The sequence below is a fragment of the Thalassophryne amazonica genome, chromosome 11, assembly GCF_902500255.1.
Source record: "Thalassophryne amazonica chromosome 11, fThaAma1.1, whole genome shotgun sequence".
NCBI classification, from domain to species: Eukaryota; Metazoa; Chordata; class Actinopteri; order Batrachoidiformes; family Batrachoididae; genus Thalassophryne; species Thalassophryne amazonica.
This window is the reverse complement of record NC_047113.1, coordinates 54,990,324-55,016,856: the sequence shown is the minus strand read 5'-3', so window position 1 is coordinate 55,016,856 and position 26,533 is coordinate 54,990,324. Positions and strand designations below refer to the sequence as shown.

The 26,533-nt window shown below is 38.1% G+C and overlaps 1 protein-coding gene across 1 annotated transcript; it reads right to left on the bottom strand.

Annotated features, from left to right (window-relative positions):
• Nucleotides 1–132: 132 nt before the first annotated feature.
• On the bottom strand, nt 133–25,722 carry cul4b (cullin 4B). Its single transcript, XM_034181769.1, has 20 exons — nt 24,863–25,722; nt 20,411–20,526; nt 20,205–20,308; nt 12,701–12,770; nt 12,312–12,385; nt 12,069–12,231; nt 11,717–11,806; nt 10,865–10,947; nt 9,931–9,998; nt 9,680–9,798; nt 5,345–5,537; nt 5,121–5,225; nt 4,932–5,042; nt 4,726–4,811; nt 4,491–4,598; nt 4,272–4,385; nt 1,969–2,074; nt 1,673–1,845; nt 1,434–1,586; nt 133–517 (listed from the first exon to the last, which is right to left on the bottom strand). Exons 1-20 carry the CDS (start codon nt 25,314–25,316, stop codon nt 422–424), a joined length of 2,586 nt encoding a protein of 861 aa, XP_034037660.1. The 5' UTR covers nt 25,317–25,722; the 3' UTR covers nt 133–421.
• Between the last annotated feature and the right edge of the window lie 811 nt (nt 25,723–26,533).

Below are 26,533 nucleotides of genomic sequence, written 5' to 3'. Positions count from 1 at the left end.
TTTTCTATCAGTGTGGTGTGAAAAACTAATTGATTACCTGATCACTGTAAACGTGATCACGTGACAGCAGCCAGAAAAATAAGGCAGCGATTATAGTTCCAACAGCTGGAAAGATAGCGACTGCCTTAAAAAAAAAAAAAAAAAAAATCCCGAATGTGTCTTCTTTGTCTGTCCAAGATGGCCCAGTTATCTCAGAGGCACTGAGAAATATGGACAATATTCTCTTTTCAATGGGCATGCAGTCCACAGGATCCAAAGACCCCATGACAAAAAAAAAAAAAAGCCCGTGGAATATTATCCATTCACTCGTCGGTCACTGGATTCAAGGTGACAATGTTAACATCCACTGGAGCAAAAGACTAGAGACCGACCACACAGGACAGCCTTCAGCGTCTACTGTTCTGTGTCACTTGTTCTTTGCCTATGCCACATAGTTGTACTGGTTGGAGTTCTCCTTGTCACGTTCCATATAGTCCCTGTCAATAAGAGACTCTATTCTCTTCTTTAAGTCAGCAGGCTGAAAAGAGAAAGCGGGCAGGTGTTACCAGTGGAGCAGACAAACACTGCTCATGGTTACTGTTTATAGTGATTTAAGAGATTTGCAGGAATCACAACGAAAAACTGTTAAAAAAAAAAAAAAAAAAAACACAAGCAAAAACCATAACAATAAAAACAAACAAAAAAAAAACCTAGAAGGCATTCAGAGTGCATACGTCCATCAAGCCCACAGATACCCCACCACCAAAATACCCACTTCCCCTTGAATTCAGCATCAAGCCTAGTTTCCTAAGAATTCATCCATATGTGTATAACTTTTAGAGTTCAGTGTTGCTGTATCTCCAATGCTCTTCTGGATCTCCGATGTAAAATATGTTCTTGATCAGCTCAAACTTATTTCCTAGGACACTATTCATCTGGTCACAAAATGTTATTGAAGTTCATTATTCAAATATAGATTTTTTTTTTTTTTTTATTAAATGTTTGCGAATGCTGAAAACCTCTTCATGTTGCAGCTCAAATTCAAAATAAAATTCCTCATCTTTGAGGATGTGGTCATTGTGCTCACTAAATTTCATAAACATCCTCTCATAATGTTCTGAGTTAAATGTTACTATGTGCCAAACATTCCTCTGGCTCTCTGTTCCAGCATACATTCCAAAATTGAATCACTTATTTCTCAGAACAGTATCTATCTCTTCACCAAATGTCACTAAAATCTGCTGATTGCTTTTTGTGTTATCCTGCTCACAGCCAAACAAACAAACAAATAATTACCAGTGAAAACATTATCACCTCACCTGGGCAGAACCCGCTCCCCGGAAAAATAAAAACTGGCATCAAGAGTGGTTGGCAAAAAGTCACTCCTACATAAATCAAAACCACATACTGTTTTAAAATAAAATAAAAAAACATTTCAAAGGGGGACTATTCACCTTGACAGGGAATTTGAGTTGGTTGTAGACCTCAGACATCAAGAGATTATGGCTCAGAGTCTTTCTCATCTTCATGATGCGCACAATAGCAGCATCGATCTGATACTGACGATCCTGAAACACTCTTTCTGTGGTGCTGGCTTGCTCTTCCACCTGGGTTGGGGGGGGGGGGGGACATATAATCAGCAAACACCTTTATGGACATAAAGCTAAGAAACTACTCATTAAACATCTTTTACCGTTTCCTTCATCTGGATCTGGTTTATTTTGATCCTGAAGAGTTTGTGTTTGAAGTCATCATTGCAAGAAAACTTGTCCCCGTCCTCCACGTCTTTACTCTTTGGGATTTTTGTCAGGACCCGCGCTTTTCCACATGCAAGTGACTGCAAAGTTCGGCGCAGTTCGCTATCCTCTGGAAGCCCAGACACACAAAGCGGTTTCGATCAGATGCCGCTGAACAAAGTTTTCTTGATAACAATTATCCCTTCAAGAAATATCAGCAATGCCAGCCAAATGTTAATGTAATGATACAAACCTATTCCTGTTGCCAGCTTGATCTCCTCCAGGGTGAATTCCTCTCCTTCATTAAACATCAGAAGCACAAGTGTTTGGAAAAGGGACACCTGCAGCTCCTTCTTTCCCTGTGGTTACAATAAATAAATGAAAAAGTAAATATTACCTTCATGACTGACCAAATTTTATTTTAATTCTTAAAATCTTGTAGGTGAACAAATCATCTTACTTTTTATTGTTTTCAAATCGCACATCAAATGAAATGTCATCCTGTATATTCATGACAGTACACAATCTTGTATAAAAGTAGTCAAAACAGAACAACAGACTAATCAGTGACTAAGAAGTCAATTTGAATAAAAGGTGACAAAGTTGAATTATAAATAAGAGATGGCCTCAAAAGGTGAAAAACAGAAGAATTTCACAATAGCAGAAATTGAACCAAGTGTGTCAGAGGTGGAAGCCAGAAATGGTGCACTTTTCTGGAGAGTGTCCCTGAGGTTCAGATGGTTTTGGCAGAAAAGTTGCTGACTAAAAATGCATCACAGACCGGAATAAAAAAAGGAATACAATCATCATTAAGTAGCATTTGTTTGATGAATGACACTGAAAGTGATGATCCACCAAGAACCGCCACCTAGAGGTAATTTATTTTTTAAGAAGGAACCTAATTTATTTTTTAAGAAGGAACCTACAATAACTGTTAAGATATTTACAAATTTTTGTGTGTTTTGTAATTGAGTGTAATTCAACAAAAACAAAATTTTATTTAAAAGAAATCAGCATTGCTGCTTTCAAAAGTAAATTAATTAGGCTTGCTTAGAGGTAAATCAGCCATTTATATATCCTGCATGGTCTTGAATATGCTACCAATTAATACATTAAAATCAACTACAGATGCACAATTTAATGGCAGTAGAAATTGTTGGAAGTGACCAACCAATTATAGGCCAATACACAATTTATCGAAAGTCAAAACTCTAAAGCCACCTTGACACTTGCATGAATTTTGTCTCTGCGCTGCCGCGCAATTCGTCATTCCAATGCATGTCATTACAGTGTATACTTGAAAAGACACCTTGACACTTGCAGAAATTTGATCCCCACATTGAGTAAACTCATCATAAACTGTGCAAGGCCCTGCGCACAATGACACGCAGCGTTCACGCAATGTTCATGGCTAGTTCACACAAGAGTCACGAAATAGATGCGTGCCAGAAATTTGGAACATTTCAAAATTTTCTTTGTGCACTGGCCTTTTACAGTTTACAAAAAGTTTACTCATTGGCACACATACGGGGTTCAAATTTGTGCAAGTGTCATGGTGGCTGAACATTGCAATTTGAACAATTGCACTCGATACAGTTAAAGATTTTAATAATGACAATAAATGAGGATAAAAAGGCCTCAAGTTCAAGACATTTAGTCAATGCATGAACAAATTCAATTACAGCCTTTAAGTATTAATAAAACCTTTAAAAAAAACAGTGTTAAGATAGTAAGCATACAATGGTGTTTTTTTATATATTTGTTAGGATAACCAGTGTCGCAGACCGAATGGTCCACCCCTAAAAATTGGTCTGCCCTGCCTCCACTACGCATGCCTCATTTGGGACCACAGCAGCTCGTCTGAGACAGAGTCCTTCACCCAAAGCGATCAAATGGATTAATGGGATTATTAACCATCAGATGACAGTTAAACCTCTTAAATCATTCTAAAGTCAGTTTTAAGCAGAAACGAGGCGATAATCTGTGACTCTTTGAAATGACGGACGTGCAATGAATGCAACGGCTAGCAGCCCGTGTAGCTGTGGTGCTCTGATCACTTCCTGTCTTTAATGATGAAATAATGTTGAATTTATGCGGAAAAAATGATTGTTGTACAAAAGCTTCAGATATCTGTCGCTGAGATAGATGATGACTGGTGTGCAGTTTGAAGCAGAAACGAGGTGATAATCCGTGAATCGCAGCTAATGATGCATGCGCAGTGAAGGCAGGGCGGACCAATTTTTTGGGGGGGGGTTCGGTCTCTGACACCGGGCCTTCATCATTTGTGTGTACGCATGGTCTGAGGAAGTTCTACGTTTGTTTGCAGACTACTAACAAATTTAGGTAGAAACATATTGATAAATCCCAGATGTATGCGTCAAACTCTTGTGCACATGGTTTAAGTCCAGATTTGAGCATATGCATTGATTGTGAATGAGGCCCAGTGTGAGTGTTGACACCCATTTGGTCAGGGTCCAGCGCTCTGGACTCCAATTCAGCAGATGTTGGAATCCTGGACCTGTTGTATGAAAGGATTATTAGAAATCAGGTGTTCACCTCTTTAAATTCAGCTTTTAAGACACAATGGCCTAGTGTTGATTGCCACTGCAGCTTCCTGCCACTGTGTTTGCCCAGGTAGAAGGTCTTGAAGATCTCTTGCAGTCGCACCATCTATAAACAGGAAGCAGCTGTTACAAGGGAACACGCAGTGCTTTTATGGCATGGCTATATAAAAACAGCATGTTGTGCGTGTCTCAATATTTGCTCAACATTTACCTCAGGGGGGAGGTGCACTTCCATGGGGATATAGGTTGGCCAGTATCCCATAGTGAGTATGTTCACTGTAAGTTCAATGTTGCCAGGAATGTTTTGGCACTGCATATGCTAAAAGACAGGAGGTGTATCCATAAATGCAAGACCTCAACACAGTCTTGCACAAATCTAGCCCCGCTCTAGAGCTGTTACAGGTTTGCACCACCACATGTCACAATAAAGTCCATACTGATCTTACCTGTTTGAACTGCACCATGATGTCTTTAGAAAGCTCCATGTCCTTGAACATTCCTTCCAACTTGCTGGTGAATGCTGCTCCACATTCTGAAGTCAAAAAGATCACAAACGTACTGTGAAATCAATGTCAAGATTCCTCTTCTGTTCAACTCCACCAGTTTGTTATAATGTGTAATAATACAGAACGACTGCACAGATAATACTGACCATGTTTTAGCTTTGACAACATTGATTTTTCAGCATCCACAGAAGCACTTTTTCCGACCAGTAACCTCTTGGCCAGATCCTTTTTGTAAAAGGCCTCAAAAACATCTTTGCCTGAGAAAAGACATAAATATTAAGTTGAACCTAAAGTAAAATGAACCTAAAGTAGCATAAATGTATATGACATATTACCATAGATAAATCTAAAGATAATCATTATCTTATCAAGCATCTTCTCCAGTTCCTCATCTGTTGCTTCTTTGTTTCCAGCCCTTAGCTTTGAATCCACATGTTTGGCTGTAAAAAGAAGTACATTCATGGAATTAACCCCCATTTAAGCATTTCAAGAATTGAGGAGTATGTACTTGCTGGTAAATGCAGGAATTCTGAACAGGAAAAACCTCCGAGTTACCAACCTATGAGCTCTGCAGGTTTATTTGGCCGCTTGTTGATGAATGTTTCAAAAGCCTCTTTCATGGCATTGACAAACTTCTCATTCTTGATGAAGCACACATCGATGATGTGATCCACCTTATCTTTGAAGTCCAGCAACTCTTGCACCATAGTTTTGTCTTTTTCAGGATTGATTACAATTGTGCTTCCAAACGCCTAGATTTCAGGTTTAAAGACATTGGAAAACAATGAGTCAATGCAAAGACAACATTGCATCTAGAATTACTTTGTGGAGAACAGATAAGAGTCAATCACCTTCATCAGTTAGTATCTTCAGATATTTGACCCTCGCTCCTCTGAGAAAACAGGGTAAACAATTGCACTGTTGTGTTTGTCTGATTATAGTACCATTGGGATTCTTATTAATTACTCCTTAATGCTGAGAAACAGTGCCATATTTAGTATATAGGCATTTTCCCCACTAAAATGTCTTCATTTGACTTTAAAAATTTAAATCACCTCAAGTATAGGTTTGCATAAATTTACCTGTGTACTGCCTATTTTCCTGGAAATACCTTTTTAACTAGCCTACATAAAGCGTGGCATATGGCCCCACTCATATGTTAAGTTGGTGTATAGTTTTATAGTAGAGGTGATCATGAAGTGTGGAAATAAATTCTATAGTGCAAGACTGGTTCATGCTTTAAAAATGGTATATGATGTATTTGTATCACGAAAGACTGTTGCTTTACAACTGTATGTGGTGTACTGACCCGCATTTTCAAAAGTCCCTTCAGCTGTTCCCTTGTTTTCACTTGGGGTCACCACAGCAGATCTCAGGTGGACCTGCATATTGATTTAGCACAGGTTTTACACCGAATGCCCTTCCTGACACAACTCCATATTACATAGAGAATGGGCAGGGGTGGGTTTGAACTGGGATCCTTCTGCACTGGAAACACGCACACTTAAATGCTTGTCCACCAAACCTGCTCTCTAGCCTCCCCCAACACACCACCAAGAAATGGTTTAAATCAGATGACGCATCGTTTAGTTATTACACAAATACAACAACAGCAATCAGAGATTTCTGGCGTCTGCGAATCTGGATCTGGATCATCTCCAAAATTCAGTGGAGTCTTCCATGACCTAACATCTATCTGTGGTGCAAATTTGATGAGAATCCATGAAGTAGTTTTGACATAATTCTTCAAAGCCTATATAAAGTGAAATCTTGAACCAGAATCTGGATACGGATCCATCACCTCCAAAATAGATATTGGTGTCTTTATATGCAACCACTTGTTCATTGTAGTTAATATTTCAGGACACACAGAGAACAAAATAATGAAAAGGAACAACTGACTGATTCAGGCTTTTGTCATACAAGATGACTTTGCAAACATCATTTGTAATGTATGATCAGCCTCAGCCAATGGAGTTGTTTTAGCTTTTAATTTCAGCTTTGTTGTTGCTACCCAGAGGCCTTTTGTCAACAACTTCACTTAAAAAAAAAAAATTTGTCGGTGCCATCTGTTACTTCATATGATTAGAATAATCAGTCTGTGCCATTCTGCACAGAACGCTGTCTTCCTCTGATTGGCGTGCATCTGTGTCAGTTTAAAATGTCACCTAACAAAGTGTAAATAGTATTCTGATTTTTATCCCCCCACTTAATTAAGTTGGGGTGGCAGCATTATTTTTTCAACTTATCTGAACGTTTGTCCATCAAGGTGTTCATTTGCTAAACTAAACTAAAGAACACCTCACTTGATTGAAAACATTTCTCTGTGGTGTGTTGGGGGAGGCTAGAGGAAGGTTCCTTTCGAAAACAGTTGTCATCCGTTATCCAATATGGTCACTATGAAGGCCATATTGATTTTTACATCCACCAAGGACATAATCAAATCTTCTGCATTTATTTGTTTATTTATTTGTCCTGTCTGTTAGCAGGATTATGTCAAAAGTTACTGCAAGGATTCTGACAAAACTTTCACCACAGATAGATATTAGGCCATGGAAGACTCTGTTAACCGGCCACTTTGATGGTAGTTGAGCGAGTTTCTGTGGATAGGTTCCCTTTTCAGGTTTTTGGTGAACCCCAAAACAGCCATGTTATGTAAAATGTAACTGTCTTCATCAATACTGCACACTTTGGTGTATTTCTTTTACTGGAGTCCTGGCGCTCACTCCGTGGACAAGTAATCTCTTTTCACAGACACATACCCTCATCCAAATCATTGAATACTGGCATGGTTCTCCTCATTTGCTACATTATTTCCCTCTCATACCAATAGTGTAATATGCCTCATACTCTCTCTTAAACCCAGCTCCCATTGCAGATTTATGGCCCAAATTTGCATCTCCATTCCAAAACGAGGAAATCTGGCTATTATTATTATTGGTTATTGGAAAGTATGGTTATTACCACACTTTCCCACAAAGCTCAAGTGTAACTGATAACATCTCAAACCTATCTTCTGTTGAAGAGCATGGCATCCTTGGGATTTATGCAATAGATTTACAGTTGTATGTAAAAGATTGGGCACCCCTGATGATTTCCCTTTATAAATCATTGGTTGTTTGGATCAGCAATTTCAGTTAAATATATCATATAGCAGACAAACACTAATATTTGAGAAGTGAAATGAAGTTTATAGGATTTACAGAAAGTGTGCAATAATTCTTTAAACAAAATTAGGCAGGTGCATAAATTTGGGCACCCCAACAGAAAAAAATAGATCAATATTTAGTAGATCCCCCTTTTGCAGAATTAATAGCCTCTAAATGCTTCCTATAGCTTCCAATGAGAATCTGGATTCTGGTTGAAGGTATTTTGGACCATTCTCCATTACAAAACATCTCCAGTTCAGTCAGGTTTGATGGTTTCCGAGCATGGACAGTCCGCTTAAAATCACACCACAGATTTTCAATAATATTCAGGTCTGGGGACTGAGATGGCCATTACAGAACATTGTACTTGTTCCTCTGCATGAATGCCTTAGTATATTTTGAGCAATGTTTAGGGTTGTCTTGTTGAAAGATCCAGCCCTGGTGCAACATCAACTTTGTCACTGATTCTTGAACATTGTTCTCAAGAATCTGCTGATATTGACTGGAATCCATGTGACCCTCAACTTTAACAAGATTCCCAGTACCTGCACTGGCCACACAGCCACACAGCATGATGGAACCACCTCCAAATTTTACTGTAGGTAGCAAGTGTTTTTCTTGGAATGCTGTGTTCCATTTCAGCCATGCGTACCGCCTCTCGTTATGTCCAAATAACTCAATTTTAGTTTCATCAGTCCACAACACCTTATTCCAAAATGAAGCTGGCTTGTCCAAATGTGCTTTAGCATAACTCAAGTGACTCTATTTGTGGAGTGTACGCAGAAAATGCTTCCTCTGCATTACAGCATTGCTGATCCAAACAACCAATGATTTATAAAGGAAAATCCTGGAAATCATCAGGGTTGCCCAAACTTTTGCATACAACTGAATTTGTAGTCACTGAAATGTTAACACTGTACAGATGTGACCGTTTAATTTTTGGCATTTTAGGGGAAGGCGAGCTTCCCTTGCAGTCTTCGAGAAATTCCCTCTAATGTATGATATCCTTGCTTTTCCCAGCACGAGTGGAGGTCATTGCTCATGGAGCTGGGCGCCTCTCCCCACACAGAGCAACAGCAGACTGCTGCACTTGTGATCGCTTCCACTCCAATGAAATCGCTCATCGCTTACTCCAAAACAGAAAACAATCTGAGTTGTATTTTAATTTTAGCTTAAACTGTAGCCTGGTATCAAAACAACTGAGCAGCCAAATTAATAATGTTCAAAAATATTGAAGTAGAAATGAATTATTTCAAGATGCACAAACATTTCTGCCAAATATTGCCCTGTCTGCATGTATATTACATCAGATTATTCAAGTTTTGTGGATCACACTGTGTCCCAAAGATTAGACTTTTTTAAATATTTTGAAACTTTCTTGACCACAATTTTCTCCAATGCTACTTTTACCATAGATTATACCAGTTTCAGGCCCTGATTAGGTATCCTTTTTTAAATGCCTAAAGCACACACAATTAGGTGTGAAATATCAGCAATGGGAGTCCTTTATTCTCCGTATTTTTCCTTTTTGTTTTTGCAAAGGAACACCCACCCACTAATATTTTCCGAAAGAGCACAATGTGATCTGTCCAGATTGTGCCACATATCAAAATCTTAAGGTAGAAATTCTTCTTTCCATTCTTGTCATATTAACTGAGCTATTGTTGATGTTTAGAGGTGTGTATGTTGTCAGAAAGGCACAAGGGTCTGAAATTAGTCACTGCTTTTGTTATCATGGTTAATACCTTTATGTACTCTATCCAGTGTTGCAAGAGGACCTGAATGCCACCGCGCACTCGACTAAACAGCTGATAGAGAAGAGACAGGTCTTGAATCCTGTTCTCATCCAGAAGGTGAGTCAGCCCTGAAACATTGCACAGGACATAAACACAGACAATAAATCAACATGATCAAACTGTCACTACACTTCAAAAACAAAAGGGCAGGACAGTGAACTGCTGAAAATATCTGCTTGATGCTGATTTATATATGATACCTTTTTGTAGAGTTGTTGTGAGATGTTCACCCAACAGCTGCTTTTCTACTGTGGCAATGAGTGGCTTTCTGAAAGAGACATAAATAATTCTGGTCACAAACGATTCATTTTTGTGCTGAAATTCAAAATATAGCCAGACTGATACAGGATTTTTCAGACCGATACCAATTTTGATATTTGATGATTTTAGAATGTGATATGCTGATTTAAGGACCGGCATCCCCCCCCCCCCAAGATTACATGACATAATGCATTTGGAAATTAAACTTGTTTTATTGCTATGAACAGAACAATATCTGAAAATATTACTTTTGATAAATGCCGTGTATAAAAAATGCAGCCAAAGGCCTGTGATGGAGCTGAGTGGAGAAGCTCCATGTGTTCTTGCAGTGATGACAAAGTCTGCTCTGAACAGCATATGTACCAGTGGACGTTAGTTTACTTTACATGTTGTTCATCCAGCACACCTTTAGTGAGCAGTATATTGCTGATAACCCACACATGCTGGCATTATCACTGCGTCCCTAGGGTGCTATGTGTATATAAAATCTGCATCCTCTTTATATTTGCTGCATTTTTTTCTATAGAGGGATGACGTTACATCAAAGCCTGTTGTGCATTTCACATGATGACCAGCAACATTTACCATGAACACAGATGCAGATGAATTCTATCTTCAACAGCTGATTGTTGTATTCCCCAAATTCCACAAAAGGGGAAATTCATAACGCCCTCTGGTGGACAAACTATACAATGATAACACTCATGCCATAGTTGATCTTCCATTTCCCACTTTATTTTTAGTTGTCATTTATCGCCATTATAAATGCTGCAAATTCATCTTCAAGTAGCTCATATTAGCTAATTATAGTGGCATGCCAATTTATTGGTCTGGCTCTATTTCAAAATGAATAATACAGTCCAAAATACTCACTGTGTGCTCTGGTCGAGATATGTGATCACCCTGTCAGCTTCCTCCTCCAAACGTTTGTTGACATGATGGAGGTATTCTGGAACCTATTGGAAAAAAAAGTCACTTTCCTTCATACTACCCTGTGCACAATCAATATTATGTTAAAAAAGAACAGGAAATATTTTAACTAATACATGTTTCATATGTGCTTTGAGCAAAGGGACTGCCTTTTTTTTTTTTACATAATTGGGGCTGCAACTAATGATATTCGCATTATCATTTAATCTATAGATTATTTTCTTGATCAATCAATTAGTTGTTTGGTCCATAAAACAGTGAAAAAAACGACACAATATCTTCAAATATATTGTTTTGGCCAAAACCCAAAGATATCTTTACGATTAATATGTATAAATTTGATTTTTATACGTGCAGTATAATCAGAAAGAATTTAATGTGTATATTTAAAAATTAATTTGGAAATCACAACTTTGTTTCAATGTGTACAAATACACAAGACAACAACCTCTTAAATATCTTATAAGTAATAAATAAGTTTTTTCATGTACGTATCGTATAACGTTTGCAGCAGCTCAACATTATTGAAATATAACAACTTTTGTCTTATATCTCGAGCTACTGAGTCATATACTGATGGATGTCCCTTTGTATTTTTCCACCACAAAATAAAGAATACTCATACATGTCCTTTCTCAGTAGGTATGACCAAAAGATGCCGTTACTATTCATGTTTTAGACAGCTTGTGAAATGAAGTAGCACCTTGCTGCCTGTACTACTTTAGCCTGTAATTACATAAAATAGAACAAATACACTCAAAGTTGAGACCAGGATATCAGTGTCACATAAATCACCTCTCTCTCCTGCATCAGCCTTTGTCCCTCTGTGGAGTACAGTCGATTAGTTTCCTCCAAAAAGCGTTGCTCAAAGGAGTCTTGATAAATCTGTCAGGGATGGTGAAATACTGGTTTCATTAAAACCATTTGTCAAAGTGACAGCAGCAGCTCATCTTCACATAAAACTACATCTGACAAACTCACGCCTCACTTGCTGTAGAGGACAAAGACGAAATACAGGTCATTTAGATCTGGCTTTGCTCAAAAATCTTCTCTTCCAAATACAGATTTACAAATACTGTCCATACCTGAGGACACTTATGCTTGGTCTGATCATAAAACCACAATGAAATGTTACACACTCGATTACCTGAAGATCAGAGAGCATGCTCAGCAGGCTCCTCAGCAGACTGCGGTCTATCGCCTCGCCGTTACGCTCCCTCTCAATGAGCAGCAGAATCCCATCGATAGTTTTACTCTGGACCTTCAGATCGCTGATGATGTAGAACCTAAACAGCTCCAGACCCATGTCCCTGCAAACCAGAGTGGCATGGTCACCTCTAATTTCTAAAGAAATAATCCATTATTGTGCACAACTAAAGTTATCACTCACCAGATTGATGGCAGCAGTGAATTTTGTAAAACGTAAGTGCGGTCCAAAAACAAAAATATACTCCTAATCATGATCTGTGAAAGGAAAATAATGCAAAAAACAAAAACAAAAAACAAAACATTCAATATCAGCAAAATACATATAGATTTTTGTGAACCTTGTCGCCTGATTCATATGAATCATCGATGTGAAATAGAAAATGTGCATGGAAAATTATGTAGTAAGTAAAATTTATATCGCAACTTTCACACAGTCACAATGTGCTTTACAATACAGTATGAAACCAATATACTTCATGCATGAAAATGCCACGACAAACAGTAAAATATGCATAAAAATCAAAAGATGTCATAAATTTAAGTATAAAAACTGAATAATGTGAATCATACCATTTGTCTGCAGTGATCCTGCCAACACTTATCTATTTTCTTCAGGAAAAGCACGCTGTCCAAGGAGTCCGTAAGAACAGTGTTAAGGCAAAGCCCTGAATGTTTAATAGTTACAGCAGTGTGTTGATGCATCGTACGCACTAAACTATAGACCCCATTAGCCCTACTGCAATATCCCATAATTCCTTGCGCTAAAGATAGGCACTGCAGTCAAAATAACATGGAGAAACCACATGAGGACAATTGCAAATGAACAGTACATGACCAAAATGTAAATCTTGCCTTTCATAACATTTTTAAGAGATTGCATACATGAGACCTTGGATTTGCTGTGGCGACCCCGAGTGCAAACAAGGGAGCAGCCGAAGGGACTTACTTACTATGCATGAGACCCTGAAAACTTGCTAAAACAAATATTCCATATGTGCTACCTTCAACCTGCATGGAACTTCATAAACACAAACCGAATTTCAGACATTTTATATAAACAACCCCAATTTCAAAGAAGTTGGGACGTTGTGTAAAACGTAAATTAAAAACAGAATGCTTTGCAAATCCTCTTCAACCTATATTCAGTTGAATACACCACAAAGACAAGATATTTAATGTTCAAACAGATAAACTTTATTGTTTTTGTGCAAATATTTGCTCATTTTGAAATGGATGCCTGAAACACGTTTCAAAAAAGCTGGGACAGTGGTATGTTTACCACTGTGTTACATCACCTTTCCTTCTAACAACACTCAATAAGTGTTTGGGAACTGAGGACACTAACTGTTGAAGCTTTGTAGGTGGAATTCTTACCCATTCTTGCTTGATGTACGACTTCAGTCCGGGGTCTCCGTTGTCGTATTTTGCGCTTCATAATGTGCCACACATTTTCAATGAGCGACAGGTCTGGACTGCAGGCAGGCCAGTCTAGTACCCGCACTCTTTTACTACAAAGCCACGCTGTTGTAACGTGTGCAGAATGTGGCTTGGCATTGTCTTGCTGAAATAAGCAGGGACATTCCTGAAAAAGACGTTGCTTGGATGGCAGCATGTGTTGCTCCAAAACCTGGATGTACCGTTCAACATTGATGGTGCCATCACAGATGTGTAAGTTTCCCATGCCATGGGCACTAACACACCTCCATACCATCACAGATGTTGGCTTTTGACAGATAACAATCTGGATGGTCTTTTTCCTCTTTTGTCTGGAGGACACGACATCCATGATTTCCAAAAACAATTTGAAATGTGGACCCATCAGACCACAGCACACTTTTCCACTTTGCATCTGTCCATTTCAAATGAGCTCGGGCCCAGAGAAGGTGGCAGCATTTCTGGATGTTGTTGATGTATGGCTTTCTCTTTGCATGGTAGAGTTTTAACTTGCACTTGTAGATGTAGTGACGAACTATGTTAAGTGACAATGGTTTTCTGAAGTGTTCCTGAGCCCATGTGGTAAGATCCTTGACACCATAATGGTGGTTTTTAATGCAGTGCTGCCTGAGGGATTGAAGGTCATGGGCATGTAAAACGTTGGCTTTCGGCCTTGTCACTTACGTGTTGAAAGTTCTCCAGATTCTCTGAATCTTCTGATTATATTATGGACTGTAGATGATGGAATCCCTAAATTCCTTCCAGTTGAATGTTGAGAAACACTGTTCTTAAACTGTTGGACTATTTTTTCACGCATTTGTTCACAAAGTGGTGATCCTAGCCCCATCTTTGCTTGTGAACTGCTGAGCCTTTTGGGGATGCTCCTTTTATACCCAATCATGACACTCACCTGTTTCCAATTAGGTGTTCTTTGAGCATTCATCAATGTCCCCAGTCTTTTGTTGCCCCGTCCCAACTTTTTTGAAACGTGTCACGGGCATTCAGTGTTGGTTTTCGGCCTTGCCGCTTACGTGTAGAAAGCTCTCCAGATTCTCTGAATCTTCTGATTATATTATGAAATGTAGATGATGGAATCCCTAAATTGCAACTGAATGTTGAGAAATGTTGTTCTTAAACTGTTGAACCGTTTCGGTACGGGACATTTGGTTCGGTACAGGGCTGTGCACGGTGAATTCGCGTTGTGCATTTACACTCAGTGTTGCCAACTTGGCAACTTTCTCGCTAAATCTGGCAACTTTCCAAACCCTCTTAACGACTTATTTTCTCAAAAGCGACTAGCGACAAATCTAGCTACTTTTCTTGGCGTTAGCGGAGACCTTTCTGATGTTTGGCAACTGAAAGTCTGTTGTCATCGAGCAGCAGCAGGTCTCCCCCTCCTCTGCTACAGCAGCCTGTCTGTAAAGCACTGAGCTGAGGGATATCTACAATCCTCCTCACTCAGACTTGCTCAGCCTATTGACCTCGTTTGCTGCGCTGTGATTAAATAGTCCCCAGACTTTGAGAAGCCCTAACCTTGAGAAATTATTTTATTTTAATAAGTGATGGCCAATTTCAATGGCAAAATAAATAAACAAACCAAGAATCAAGTTTATTTGTGGTTGTAAATATTTTTAAGGTGGTTTTACTCACTTTTTTGCCTCTCCCGCATTTTGTTTTCAAAAATGTATTTAAAAAGATATGAACAAACATTAAACAAACAGTTAATAGAAAGAGAAAAAATAAAATGTACAAAAGTAAAGGGATTCTTTAACATTAATTCTCTTAAAAAAATTCCTTATAGAGTTTTAGACAAGTTCATTTTTCTGGTAAAAATATGAAGGTCAAATAAAATTGAACAGGGCTTCATGCTGGAACTGTTGTGTTGTGCTTTACTTGTGGAAAGGTTTTGTTAAAAGCTGTTTACTAGGAATTAATTTTTTAAAATATTTCATACATTTGTTGTTTATTTGAGAACATTTTATTTAACTTATAATCAGGCAGCACTTTGCAATTATTGTATTTTCCTGTTTGTATAATGTTACAATAAATTGTTGGTTTAAACACCAAGCAAATTTAGGTTTTGCATTTTATTCCCATACTGTACCAAAAATGACTGTCAGCTCAGAACCGAGGTACGTACCGAACCGTGATTTTTGTGTATCGTTACACCCCTAGTGTCCTCAGTTCCCAAACGCTTATTGAGTGTTGTTAGAAGGAAAGGTGATATAACACAGTAGTAAACATACCACTGTCCCAGCTTTTTTGAAACGTGTTGCAGGCATCCATTTCAAAATGAGCAAATATTTGCACAAAAACAATAAAGTTTATCAGTTTGAACATTAAATATCTTGTCTTTGTGGTGTATTCAATTGAATATAGGTTGAAGAGGATTTGCAAATCATTGTATTGTTTTTATTTACATTTCACACAATGTCCCAACTTCACTGGAACTGGGGTTGTATTACTCTGGAACAAACAGCGCTAACAGTGTTGTAAAGGACAATAAGCAGGGCATTAAAGAGCAAACTTCACTTCTCCCCAGAACGACATATACAGGAAGCGATCGCGGATCACAGTAATTCCCATTGTAAATAACAGAGAAATACCTGAGATTCTCGCATGTTTACATAAAAACAAGCAATAATAACAACTAAATGCCCAGATAATATATTCATGAGTAGAGCTGAAACAACTAATCGAGTTAATCGATTAAAATCAAATATTAAAATAGTTGTCAACTAATTTAGTCATCAATTAGTTGCTAAATAACTTTGTTTTACCGCAAATGTTTTGTTTCTTCCATATAATCAACCAAGCTTTGCTTTGACTCTTGAACCAATGAAGGAGTGCTTCGAGCTGCTGCTTCGTTGGTTTCATTTGTTTTATTTTGCTTTATCTTAATTTTTCACCACTAAAACCCTAAAGAGCATATATCTGTGAGGAATATTTACCTTTTTATGTTAAACTGACCTGTTACGGTCTTCTGAAACACTTGATAGATGTATTTTATGCTAACGCTGATTCTAATGGGTTAGCATGTCTATGGCGTTTTCAATGTTAAAGTTAGCATTAAGATGCTGGCATTTCAGCATGTTTGTGTATTTGTTTTCTGTATAATAATTAATGGGTCAGCGTTTTGTTGTCGTAAAAAGAGTCAAATGTATTACAAATTATAATATTTTTTATTTATATATGAATAATAATAGCAACAATAATAATAACTAATAATGGTACAATACTATTTTAGAGAAAGAGACATGAGTCACGTGTCATTGTGAAATGACCACATAGTTTACACAGTTATACAGAGAATGCTGCACATATAATGAGTCAGGCTACAGTTTTTGATTTAGGTTTTATGGTTAACTGGTTATGCTAATTGCTCATTTGCAGCAACAAAAATACCTTTTTTTGTCACCATATATTTTATAACATTTATATGTTTCAATGTTGTTTTATGGCAACTCAGCACTTTGAGAAAGCAATGCCATTTGAAATAATTATTTTTGTTCTTTATTATAAACTGTTTTATTTCTTTATTATTTTATATTTCTACAGCCAAGGGACATTTGACGATTTGTTGATTTTCAAGTATTTTAAGTTTTCAAATAATGTTCTGTTGTTAAATAAAATTGTTTCCCTGGCACATTAAAAAAAAAATTCCCCGCTAATCCGATTAATCGTGTCGAAACCCCATCAGATTCATCGATGATCCAAATAATCGTTTGTTGCAGCCCTATTCATGAGAGTTTTAGGCACAATATACAGAGTGTTACCTTGCAATGTTAATGCTGTTGTCCGTGTGCAGCAGTTAAATTGCATTGTCATCTGACAGTCTCAATGCATTTCTCAATGTTATTGACATCTCGCAGAGTGGCGACCTCTGAGATTTTGCAAGATCTACGGGATTTGAAACCTCAATAGGGTGAAAGCAGTGGAAATCATTACATCACATAATTATTCTTTATCTGTACTTCTTTTTTTGCAAGAAGCGCTCGGTTGGTGCGTAAGCAATTCAGTAATCCCTTTTTGTTATTATTTTCTCATTTTGATCCTTCCTCCTTTTAGGGCAAACTGCTTTCTCATTCAGCATATGGCTGCACCAATCAGAATGGAGAAACTGAAGGGTATATTGTCTGTCAGACCAGGAGTAGCAAGCAAAAAGGATTAACAGTGATGAGAACAGGTAGCTTGACATGATAAATTTGCTTGAGCAGTGTCAGGTAATTTCAATAATGCTGAAAAGTGGGCATAGTTCTCACAAGGTTGGATAGGATTACTTTGAAATGTAATCCAAAAGTAATCATATTACAAGTAATCCAAATGTATGTACATACATACATGTAATCCACATGTATTCTTTCAAAGTAATCCTATCCAACCCCCCAGGTGATTCTGCAGATTCCATTCCTGTGGACACTTCTTCCTGTGGAGGGAGTGTGCGCTTTACACGGCACAGGTCCTTTGATAAAATAACATCTTCTTCCTCAATTGTTCTTGCTTCAAACTATTTGGTAAAGTTGATGAATTAATTAAGGGTTAAGCAATTCTCACTCCGCGCCAACTTTGGGTCCAGTTTGGTCTGAGCCTTGGCTGGTTTCGCCACACTGTGCACACACCTGGTTGTGTTTGTCGCCACATTTTCCCTGAGAAGTGCCTCCATACAACTCGCACATAACTTGGAGGAAACTCAGTCATATGTTGGTATGAGTCCAGAACAGTTGGTTAAACTCAAACTGATTTTAAAGTGTTCAAAATGTTTGGGAACGCAAGTCAAACTCCCAAGTAACAGCTTAACTGCAACTGAACTCAGGATAGCTTGGGGTAACTCAGCCTAACTTGGCATGCACTCCGGTGAACTCATGCTCAACTTGGGAAAGCACTGGGTAACCCTTTGCGTACTTGGTGTGATAATCGATGTCAAACCAGGCAAGTTAGTCAGGAGTTTCATGTTCAAAAACGGTACAAGTTTAACCTTTCATGAAGTGCTAAGCAGAATGACGAGCCCCCTCCAAGTTATATATCTGTTGTACCAAGTCACTATGCGAGAAAACTCCAGACTTGTCCAAGCATAAGAACGGCTTTAGAATTAATGTCAGACGTACTTTTTAATAAAGTTGACTGACATGTCTGCATCATGTTTTTATTAGCTCCTCCTATGTTTTCACCTGTCTGTTTGTTTGTGAACAGCCTGTAACCCACAATTTTTCAATATCGTTATGAAGTTAGTTAAACATCAAAGTTAGGAAAAATCTTGGAAAGTTGGAAAATCCCTATTGTTTAACATTGAATGAATTTTCAAAAATGTGTAACTCTGTCAAAAAAGATTGAATTTCTTTCATATTTGAGAGTGTTATGCAGAATGGTATCCTTTATCAACTAACAAAGTTTGATCCGGATCTGATTTGGATTACAGATTTTGTGGCCATTTAAATTTAACATTGAAAACCACATTTGATGTATATTTTACATTATATCTTCATCAAACATGCTCCAATCACTCTCACATTTGAAAGTGAGGTGCAGATTGGCACTCACTACCACCCGACAAAGTTTGATCCAGATCTGATGCGGATTGTGGATTTTGTAGACATCTGAATTTAATATTGAAAAGCCCATTTGGTGTACATTTTGCATTATATCTCAATCAAAAGTGCCTCATTCACTCTCATTTTTCTGTTATGGATTTACCTACACCACCAAAATGAGATGGGGGTTCTAATTTTATGTCTGTCTGTCTGTCTTCCAGTTATCAGTTGAAAACCAAGTGCCAAAAAGCAATGACAAATTGTGCTTAAAAAGGTAACCAATGTTCTGTGAAAATGATCTGAAAAATAATTCAGAAACTGAAAAAGTTGGACCCCCCCCCCCCCCCCCCCCAAAAAAAAAACGAGACACCACAAAAAACTTTTGATTCAAGTGCGTGAACTAAATACCTTGACCACATCTAATTTAGCTTATGAAAAGCCACTTCTAACAGGACTCTGACCTTGAAAATTTTTTCCAAGATAAAAATTTGTGTTATTGGAAACTAGTGTTGGTGGAAGTTGGCGCTCTACGAGCACGGTGCTCTAGTTGTTTTTCTTTCTGGTTCACTGCATTTATAACCGGGTGGATTTAGCTTTAGAGTATTTTAGATTGGATTTGATCAATACTTCTGGACTGAGTGCATATATGCACTTTCAGGTTACGATAGAATCTCTACCTGTCAATTTTGAATTGTTTCCAAACTATTATTTGTGTTGTTTTGGTTGTTGGTCATCATGACACAAGTTGTGACTAGTCAAACCAGTTCTGCTTGATAATTAGTGCAGTTTGTGAAAGAAAACAGTGTGCTGGATTATCCAAGCAGACTGCATGGATCCTGCACATTGACGAGAATATAATTTGCTACAAATTACTTCTTAGCTTCAACACCTTGATGTTCAGCATGTTTAGAGAGAGAGACAGATTTGTGATTGCATGCTACATTCAGACAGCAATATGCCTACTCTTGCAGTGAGCAACTAGACTTGGCGTTTGTTTTACCAACCAACATAGTGAAGCATTGATGGACACTGTGTGTGGTCTACAGAACATTAACGACTAGTAAAATCCAACGACCAAAACTGACTATAAACAATTTTTCAAAAAAGGATATTCTCTGAATTGATCAATTTGTGCCTTAATGTGGTCTTCACATACTGCCCTTAGCTGTTTGTACAACTTGGCAGATATCTTGTGGGAGCAGAGGTTCTCAACAGCCTGAAAAGGGGGAGGGAAGGGGAAGTGTATAATTTACTTCTGGTTTTAAAAACAGATGAACGTAATCAAAGATCAGGCAGACAAAGGAGCCGGTTGTGATACCTGGTAGAGCTCCTCTAGATTGTACTTGATTGAAGTGCTGTTCTGTATGGCCTCTACTGCCTCCTTCAGCTTCTGCCAGGTATCTTGTGTGTAGTTCTCTGGTAATTTTGGCTTTTCTGTGCACAAAGAAAAGAAAAGAAAAAAAAAAGAAAAAGTAAAACGGTGATGACAACATCATGCATGTACACCTCTCTGGACCGTCACTATTTTAAAACTTTGCTACGATTTTACATACTGTTAAAATCAAGTGTCTGATTATTATGTCATATTATTATAAATGAACAGGTGTTTGGGTGATTGCAATATTCTAATATTATATTAGTAGCACAGGATGATTTATGTGTCAAACTGTAATTAGGATCAGTTAAATACAGAGGACAAACTCAGTTGTATGTATGTATATGTACAATGACAATAAAGGCCATATTATTATTATTCTACTCAGATACCAATTTAAAAACTTTTTAAATAACTGACACATCTGAGAGACACAGGAATGCACTGATCAGTAGCTATATCAATACCACCTTTGTTAAGTAGACTGTTTTCTTTGGGATGGTCTCCTGCCTTCCTGGACCAGTGCAACTCATTCTTCAAACAATTTTTATCACTGTTTGATGTATTTCCATCACAGATTATAGGCAATAAGTTATAGTGAAAATATAATTTGTATTTTCATGTTGCCTTACAGAGGAAAGTCCAGCACACACACACCACCCACACACACACACACACACACACACACACACACACACACACACACACACACACACACACACACACACACACACACACACACACACACACACACACACACACACACACACACACACACCCAGAGTGACATGCAGAGATTAAAAATTAATAAAACTGATCTATCTTTGGTCTGAATCTCTCTCTCACATATATATATATACATATATATACATATACACACACACATACATATATATATATACACACACACACATACACACACACAAACACATATATATATATATACACACACACACACACACACATATATATATATACACACACACACACACACACACATATATATATACACCACACACACACACACACATATATATATACACACACACACACACACATATATATATACACACACACACACACACATATATACACACACACACACACACACATATATACACACACACACACACATATATACACACACACACACACACATATATATATACACACACACACACACATATATATATACACACACACACACACACACACACCACCATATATATATATATACCACCACACCACACCACACAACACCACACACACACATATATATATATATACACACACACACACACACACACATATAATATATATATACACACACACACACACACACACACACACACACACCTACACACACACACACACACATATACACACACACACACACACACACACACACACACACACACACACACACACACACACACACACACACCACATATATATACACAGAGAGAGAGAGAGAGAGAGAGAGAGAGAGAGAGAGAGAGAGTTAGTTTAGGAACTGATATCAGGGTAGAAAAACGTTAATTGGTGTAAAACAGGAATTGAAGTTGCATGCCGATGTGCCAAAAACACTTTCTATCAGTTTGTAGAGTTATAAAGTACATTTGACATTTTCATATCTAGTGTTCAGAATAGTAACAGTGCTATGTGACTAAAAAGATTAACCCAGGTTTTGAGTATATTTCTTCTTGTTACATGGGAAACAAGGTACCAGTAGATTCAGTAGATTCTCACAAATCCAACAAGACCAAGTATTCATGATATGCACACTCTTAAGACTATGAAATTGGGATATTAGTAAAAAAAAAAGTAGAAAGGGGGTGTTCACAATAATAGTAGTGTGACATTCAGTCAGTGAGTTCGTCAATTTTGTGGAACAAACAGGTATGAATCAGGTGTCCCCTATTTAAGGATGAAGCCAGCACCTGTTGAACATGCTTTTCTCTTTGAAAGCCTGAGAAAAATGGGACGTTCAAGACATTGTTCAGAAGAACAGCGTAGTTTGATTAAAAAGTTGATTGGAGAGAGGAAAACTTATACGCAGGTGCAAAAAATTATAGGCTGTTCATCTAAAATGATCTCCAATGCTTTAAAATGGACAAAAAACAGAGACACGTGGAAGAAAATGGAAAACAACCATCAAAATGGATAGAAGAATAAACAGAATGGCAAAGGCTCACCCATTGATCAGCTCCAGGATGATCAAAGACAGTCTGGAGTTACCTGTAAGTGCTGTGACAGTTAGAAGACGCCGTGTGAAGCTAATTTATTTGCAAGAATCCCCCGCAAAATCCCTCTGTTGAATAAAAGACGAGCAGAAGAGGTTACAATTTGCCAAAGTTTTACAATTTTTTACTAATGGCCCAATTTCATAGCCTTAAGAGTGTGCATATCATGAATGCTTGGTCTTGTTGGATTTGTGAGAATCTACTGGTACCTTGTTTCCCATGTAACAATAAGAAATATACTGAAAACCTGGATTAATCTTTTTAGTCACATAACACTATTATTCTGAACACTACTGTAGATAGTGGAAATTCATTTTTAGCAAACAGGAAAACTGCATTTTCAGAGGAATGATTACTTCATCCTTAAGTAAAATTAAGTTTTCTACAAAATTAGCGGACATGGAATTGATGTAAGGCGAAACAGGCCTGGAGTCTCCAGGTGTGAAGTGTAATCAATTTTAAGAAAGTAGACTAGTCCAAAGAGTAAATCACTTTCTCAAAGGGTTTCAACTCCTAAGTGACACAGAGCGTCTCTGCTGACGAAATAACGGCTAACCAACGATGTCAGCAATCATAATTCTGACCTTTACCTCCATCAGATGTTTTTGTGTGGTGGAGTGGTGGCCAAGTGGTTATTGCGCTTGGTTTCAGTGCAGAACGTTCCCGGTTCAAATCCCACCCCTGCCACATTTCTCCATGTAATATAGAGTTGCATCTGGCGTATAATACAATGTCAGTAATTACCTCCACCTCTGAGGTTTGTAGGAAGTCTGACAAGATTAATCAAAATCTTGATGTTGACCCAAAGATCAAGACCCAAACAACAGCCTGAAACACATGATCATCAGGTAAATAGGAAAGTTGATATATTAAAGGATGGGAGCAGATTATATATTGGAGTCTTCTTAAATATATGGGAATACAGTGCTGCCAAATATTTGTGTACTCTTGAACTTTTACAAATTAGATTTTTGTAATGCCATCAAATTAAATAATAATCATCACCCAGGCTTCATTTTTTTTTAGTTTTTAACCTTTAAACTCTTTGCTACATGACCTAAATGAAATAAAAAATAAAAGTAAGTACAACAACACAACCAAATCATCACTTTTATAGCCAGTTTTCTTTCAACAAGTCATGGGATGGATACGTGAACATCTCTAAAGCCCCTTTCACACCGAGCCTGTGTAGAGTTACATTGTGCTGCATATCAGGTACACTGGAATGGCTGTGTATCATGAAAACGATATTGCACGCAGGGGGAAGCTGTCTGACTTTTCTTCTTCTGTGGTTTTCAAGCTTTACTGCCAGCAAAGTTCAGTAGCAATAATGGACTCCAGCAGGATGAAGAAAATCTAGCAATGCAGGTAAGTACTGATAAAAAACAAAACAAAACAAAAAAAACAAAAAAGCGTAGGATTGTGTACAATTGCGTAGGCATGGTTGCGTAGGCAACGTTTAATTTTGTGTCCATTTCAGACCCCTTTGCGTCCCTCAGCGTATTGCCACATAGGGCTGCGTAAGCTCAGCATAGCTGGTGTGTCGCATTTGGTACTTTAACGTTTCCCCTAATCGCCCTCCACTTCCCAGAATGCACCGTGACACCAGCAGAGTTCAAGTGTTTCAAAGCCATGTAAACAATGAACTTCTGCCGTGCCCCGATGTCTTCTTGTTGTCCATACTTTACGAGGTGTGTTTACATTGTGCCCTAAACCGGAACGCTGCTGAAACTGACCTCTCGTGTGAGTTACGGACCACATAATGGCGCAAGATTTACAACTGCAAAACAGCGAATTACGCATTTCTATGTAGGCCCGGTGTGGAAGGGACTTAAGTCACTGACTGTATCTTGGACTTCATTTACATGGATCTTTCAAGAAATACAAACAGTATGGAACTGTGTGGCAAAACTATGTGGAGGAAGCAGTTCTCAAAAGCCATCAAGAAGAAGTAAATAAAGTTCAAGACATACTCAACAACTCGGAAATGTTCACGTATCCATCCCAACTTGTCCAAAGAAAAGTGATGAGTAGCAGGGAGAGATTGGGTACCAACTGGCACCAAAACAATCTGGCACCTGAAAAGGGCAAAAGACTGGTAGTACAGTTTAGAATTAGGCGGGATGTTGTGGATTACTTAGTCAGGTGCTACCTTTGAAGTTCTTGATGACTAGTTTCTTGGCAGCACCGGGTTTACTGTTGGAAAAGGTTCCGGATCCTGCGCTTTTCGTCAGTCCGTTTGCGTGGTGTCCCACGCCACCGGGCAGGAACACGGCTTTGCTTTTGTTATTGGAGCACGAAGCGACTTCCTCGGCCATTTTCACATCCAGTCCAAAGAAATCCACAGAATCCTCGAACCTCAACTTCTTCTGGAGGTGCAGCGGAGTGGGAGAGGAAGAGGTGGAGGAGGAGGAGGAAGAATGGAGGGTCTTGGGAGGTGAAGAGGAGATGGTGTCAGCGGTGTCTTCCCTCTCGGAGCCGTTTATTTTCCTCTTTTTCGGAGATGTGATGCTGCCGCTGTCGGTTTTGACATCAGTAGCCGCGGTTCTAGCCTCCTGGGTTGGCGGTGGTGGGGGGTTAGGGGAAGATAAACCTGTAGGAAACATGAAAAATCGGGAATTCTAATTCCTAACAACCAGTCTTCTGATCTCAAACTTCCAGTCTCGCCAGCGGAGGAGCTCAGTGTCCGACAGCTTTGTATCTGTCTTAATGCGGAGAGGTTTGAGTCGGAATAAAAGGGACAATAAATTCCAAACTCCAGTGTTGAGCCGAGCCTCGTCTCTTTCTTGTTATTGCTGGCAGAAGAAGAAAGATGGTCGGCTATTGCTTCCTCTTCTTCTTCTTCTTCTTTTTTTTTTTTTGGTCTCGTCTTGGAGTGTCGTTCAACGGAGCAACCGCGAAAGAAAATTATTTATAACCGGAAATAAAATCACAGCGAAATAAGGCTTAAAATATACACATACTCTTTGGTTGAACAGCGGGAGGGATTCAACGGGGGAAAAAAGCTACTTGGTGACCCCACCGGAAGTACTTTGTCCAAAAGTACTTTTTGCTCAAGCTTTTTTTTTTTTAACTAATTGCAGTAACGTATGTGACCACATGATGGCGACATATACCGCGGATAGTACCTAAAATTATTTTTACGTTTGATTGTGCCCGTTTTTAGCTTTATTAAATGGCAAAAATATATTTTTAAACATTTTATTTTAATCAAGTATAAACACAACGGTTACATAAATCATAAAAAATATTCAACATGTATTATATGAGATTACCCCCCCCCCCCCCCCAAAAAAACCGCAACAAAAACAACAATAAAACATGCATTCAGTGTTCAGGGGTTTTCGATTGGCAGATGCACAGAAACAGTTACCTGTTGAATATACATTTAAACACATAAAATCTTTTCAAGAATTAACAGATGTTTATTTAAAAAATGTTTCCTTTTCTGATTAAACCCACTTGACTCCAAGTAATACATTATTGTAAAATAACTGGAAATTTTTACATTTTGATTGTGACAAATGAAGTCACAGATATATGCCAGCGTTACAACCTAATAAAGTTTCAATATATCAGTGCAAAAACAAAGACAAGGAAAAAAATGGAGCCGAAAATGAATGAAACTACTGACAGCATTTCAAAATAAACTCTTAAAAAGTGTTAAACATTAAGACCAAACAAGATTGAGAGAGATATTAAAGTTGATAGAAAACCGTGCTGGAATTATTTGTATTGACACCATCCTGGAAAACTTAAAACAGAGTAGTAGAAATGAAATATTAATTTAAAAAATTATATAACTTTTATACATTTAAAAATA

What these genes read in the sequence shown, in the direction of transcription:
- cul4b (XM_034181769.1), bottom strand. Translation starts at nt 25,316, where the DNA reads ATGTTTCCTACAGGTTTATCTTCCCCTAACCCCCCACCACCGCCAACC. An exon ending in ACTGGATAGAGTACATAAAG is followed by an intron (nt 5,538 to 9,679) that starts GTATTAACCATG and finishes CCTGAAATCTAG; the next exon opens with GCGTTTGGAAGCACAATTGT. An exon ending in TCATGGTGCAGTTCAAACAG is followed by an intron (nt 4,599 to 4,725) that starts GTAAGATCAGTA and finishes CCTGTCTTTTAG; the next exon opens with CATATGCAGTGCCAAAACAT.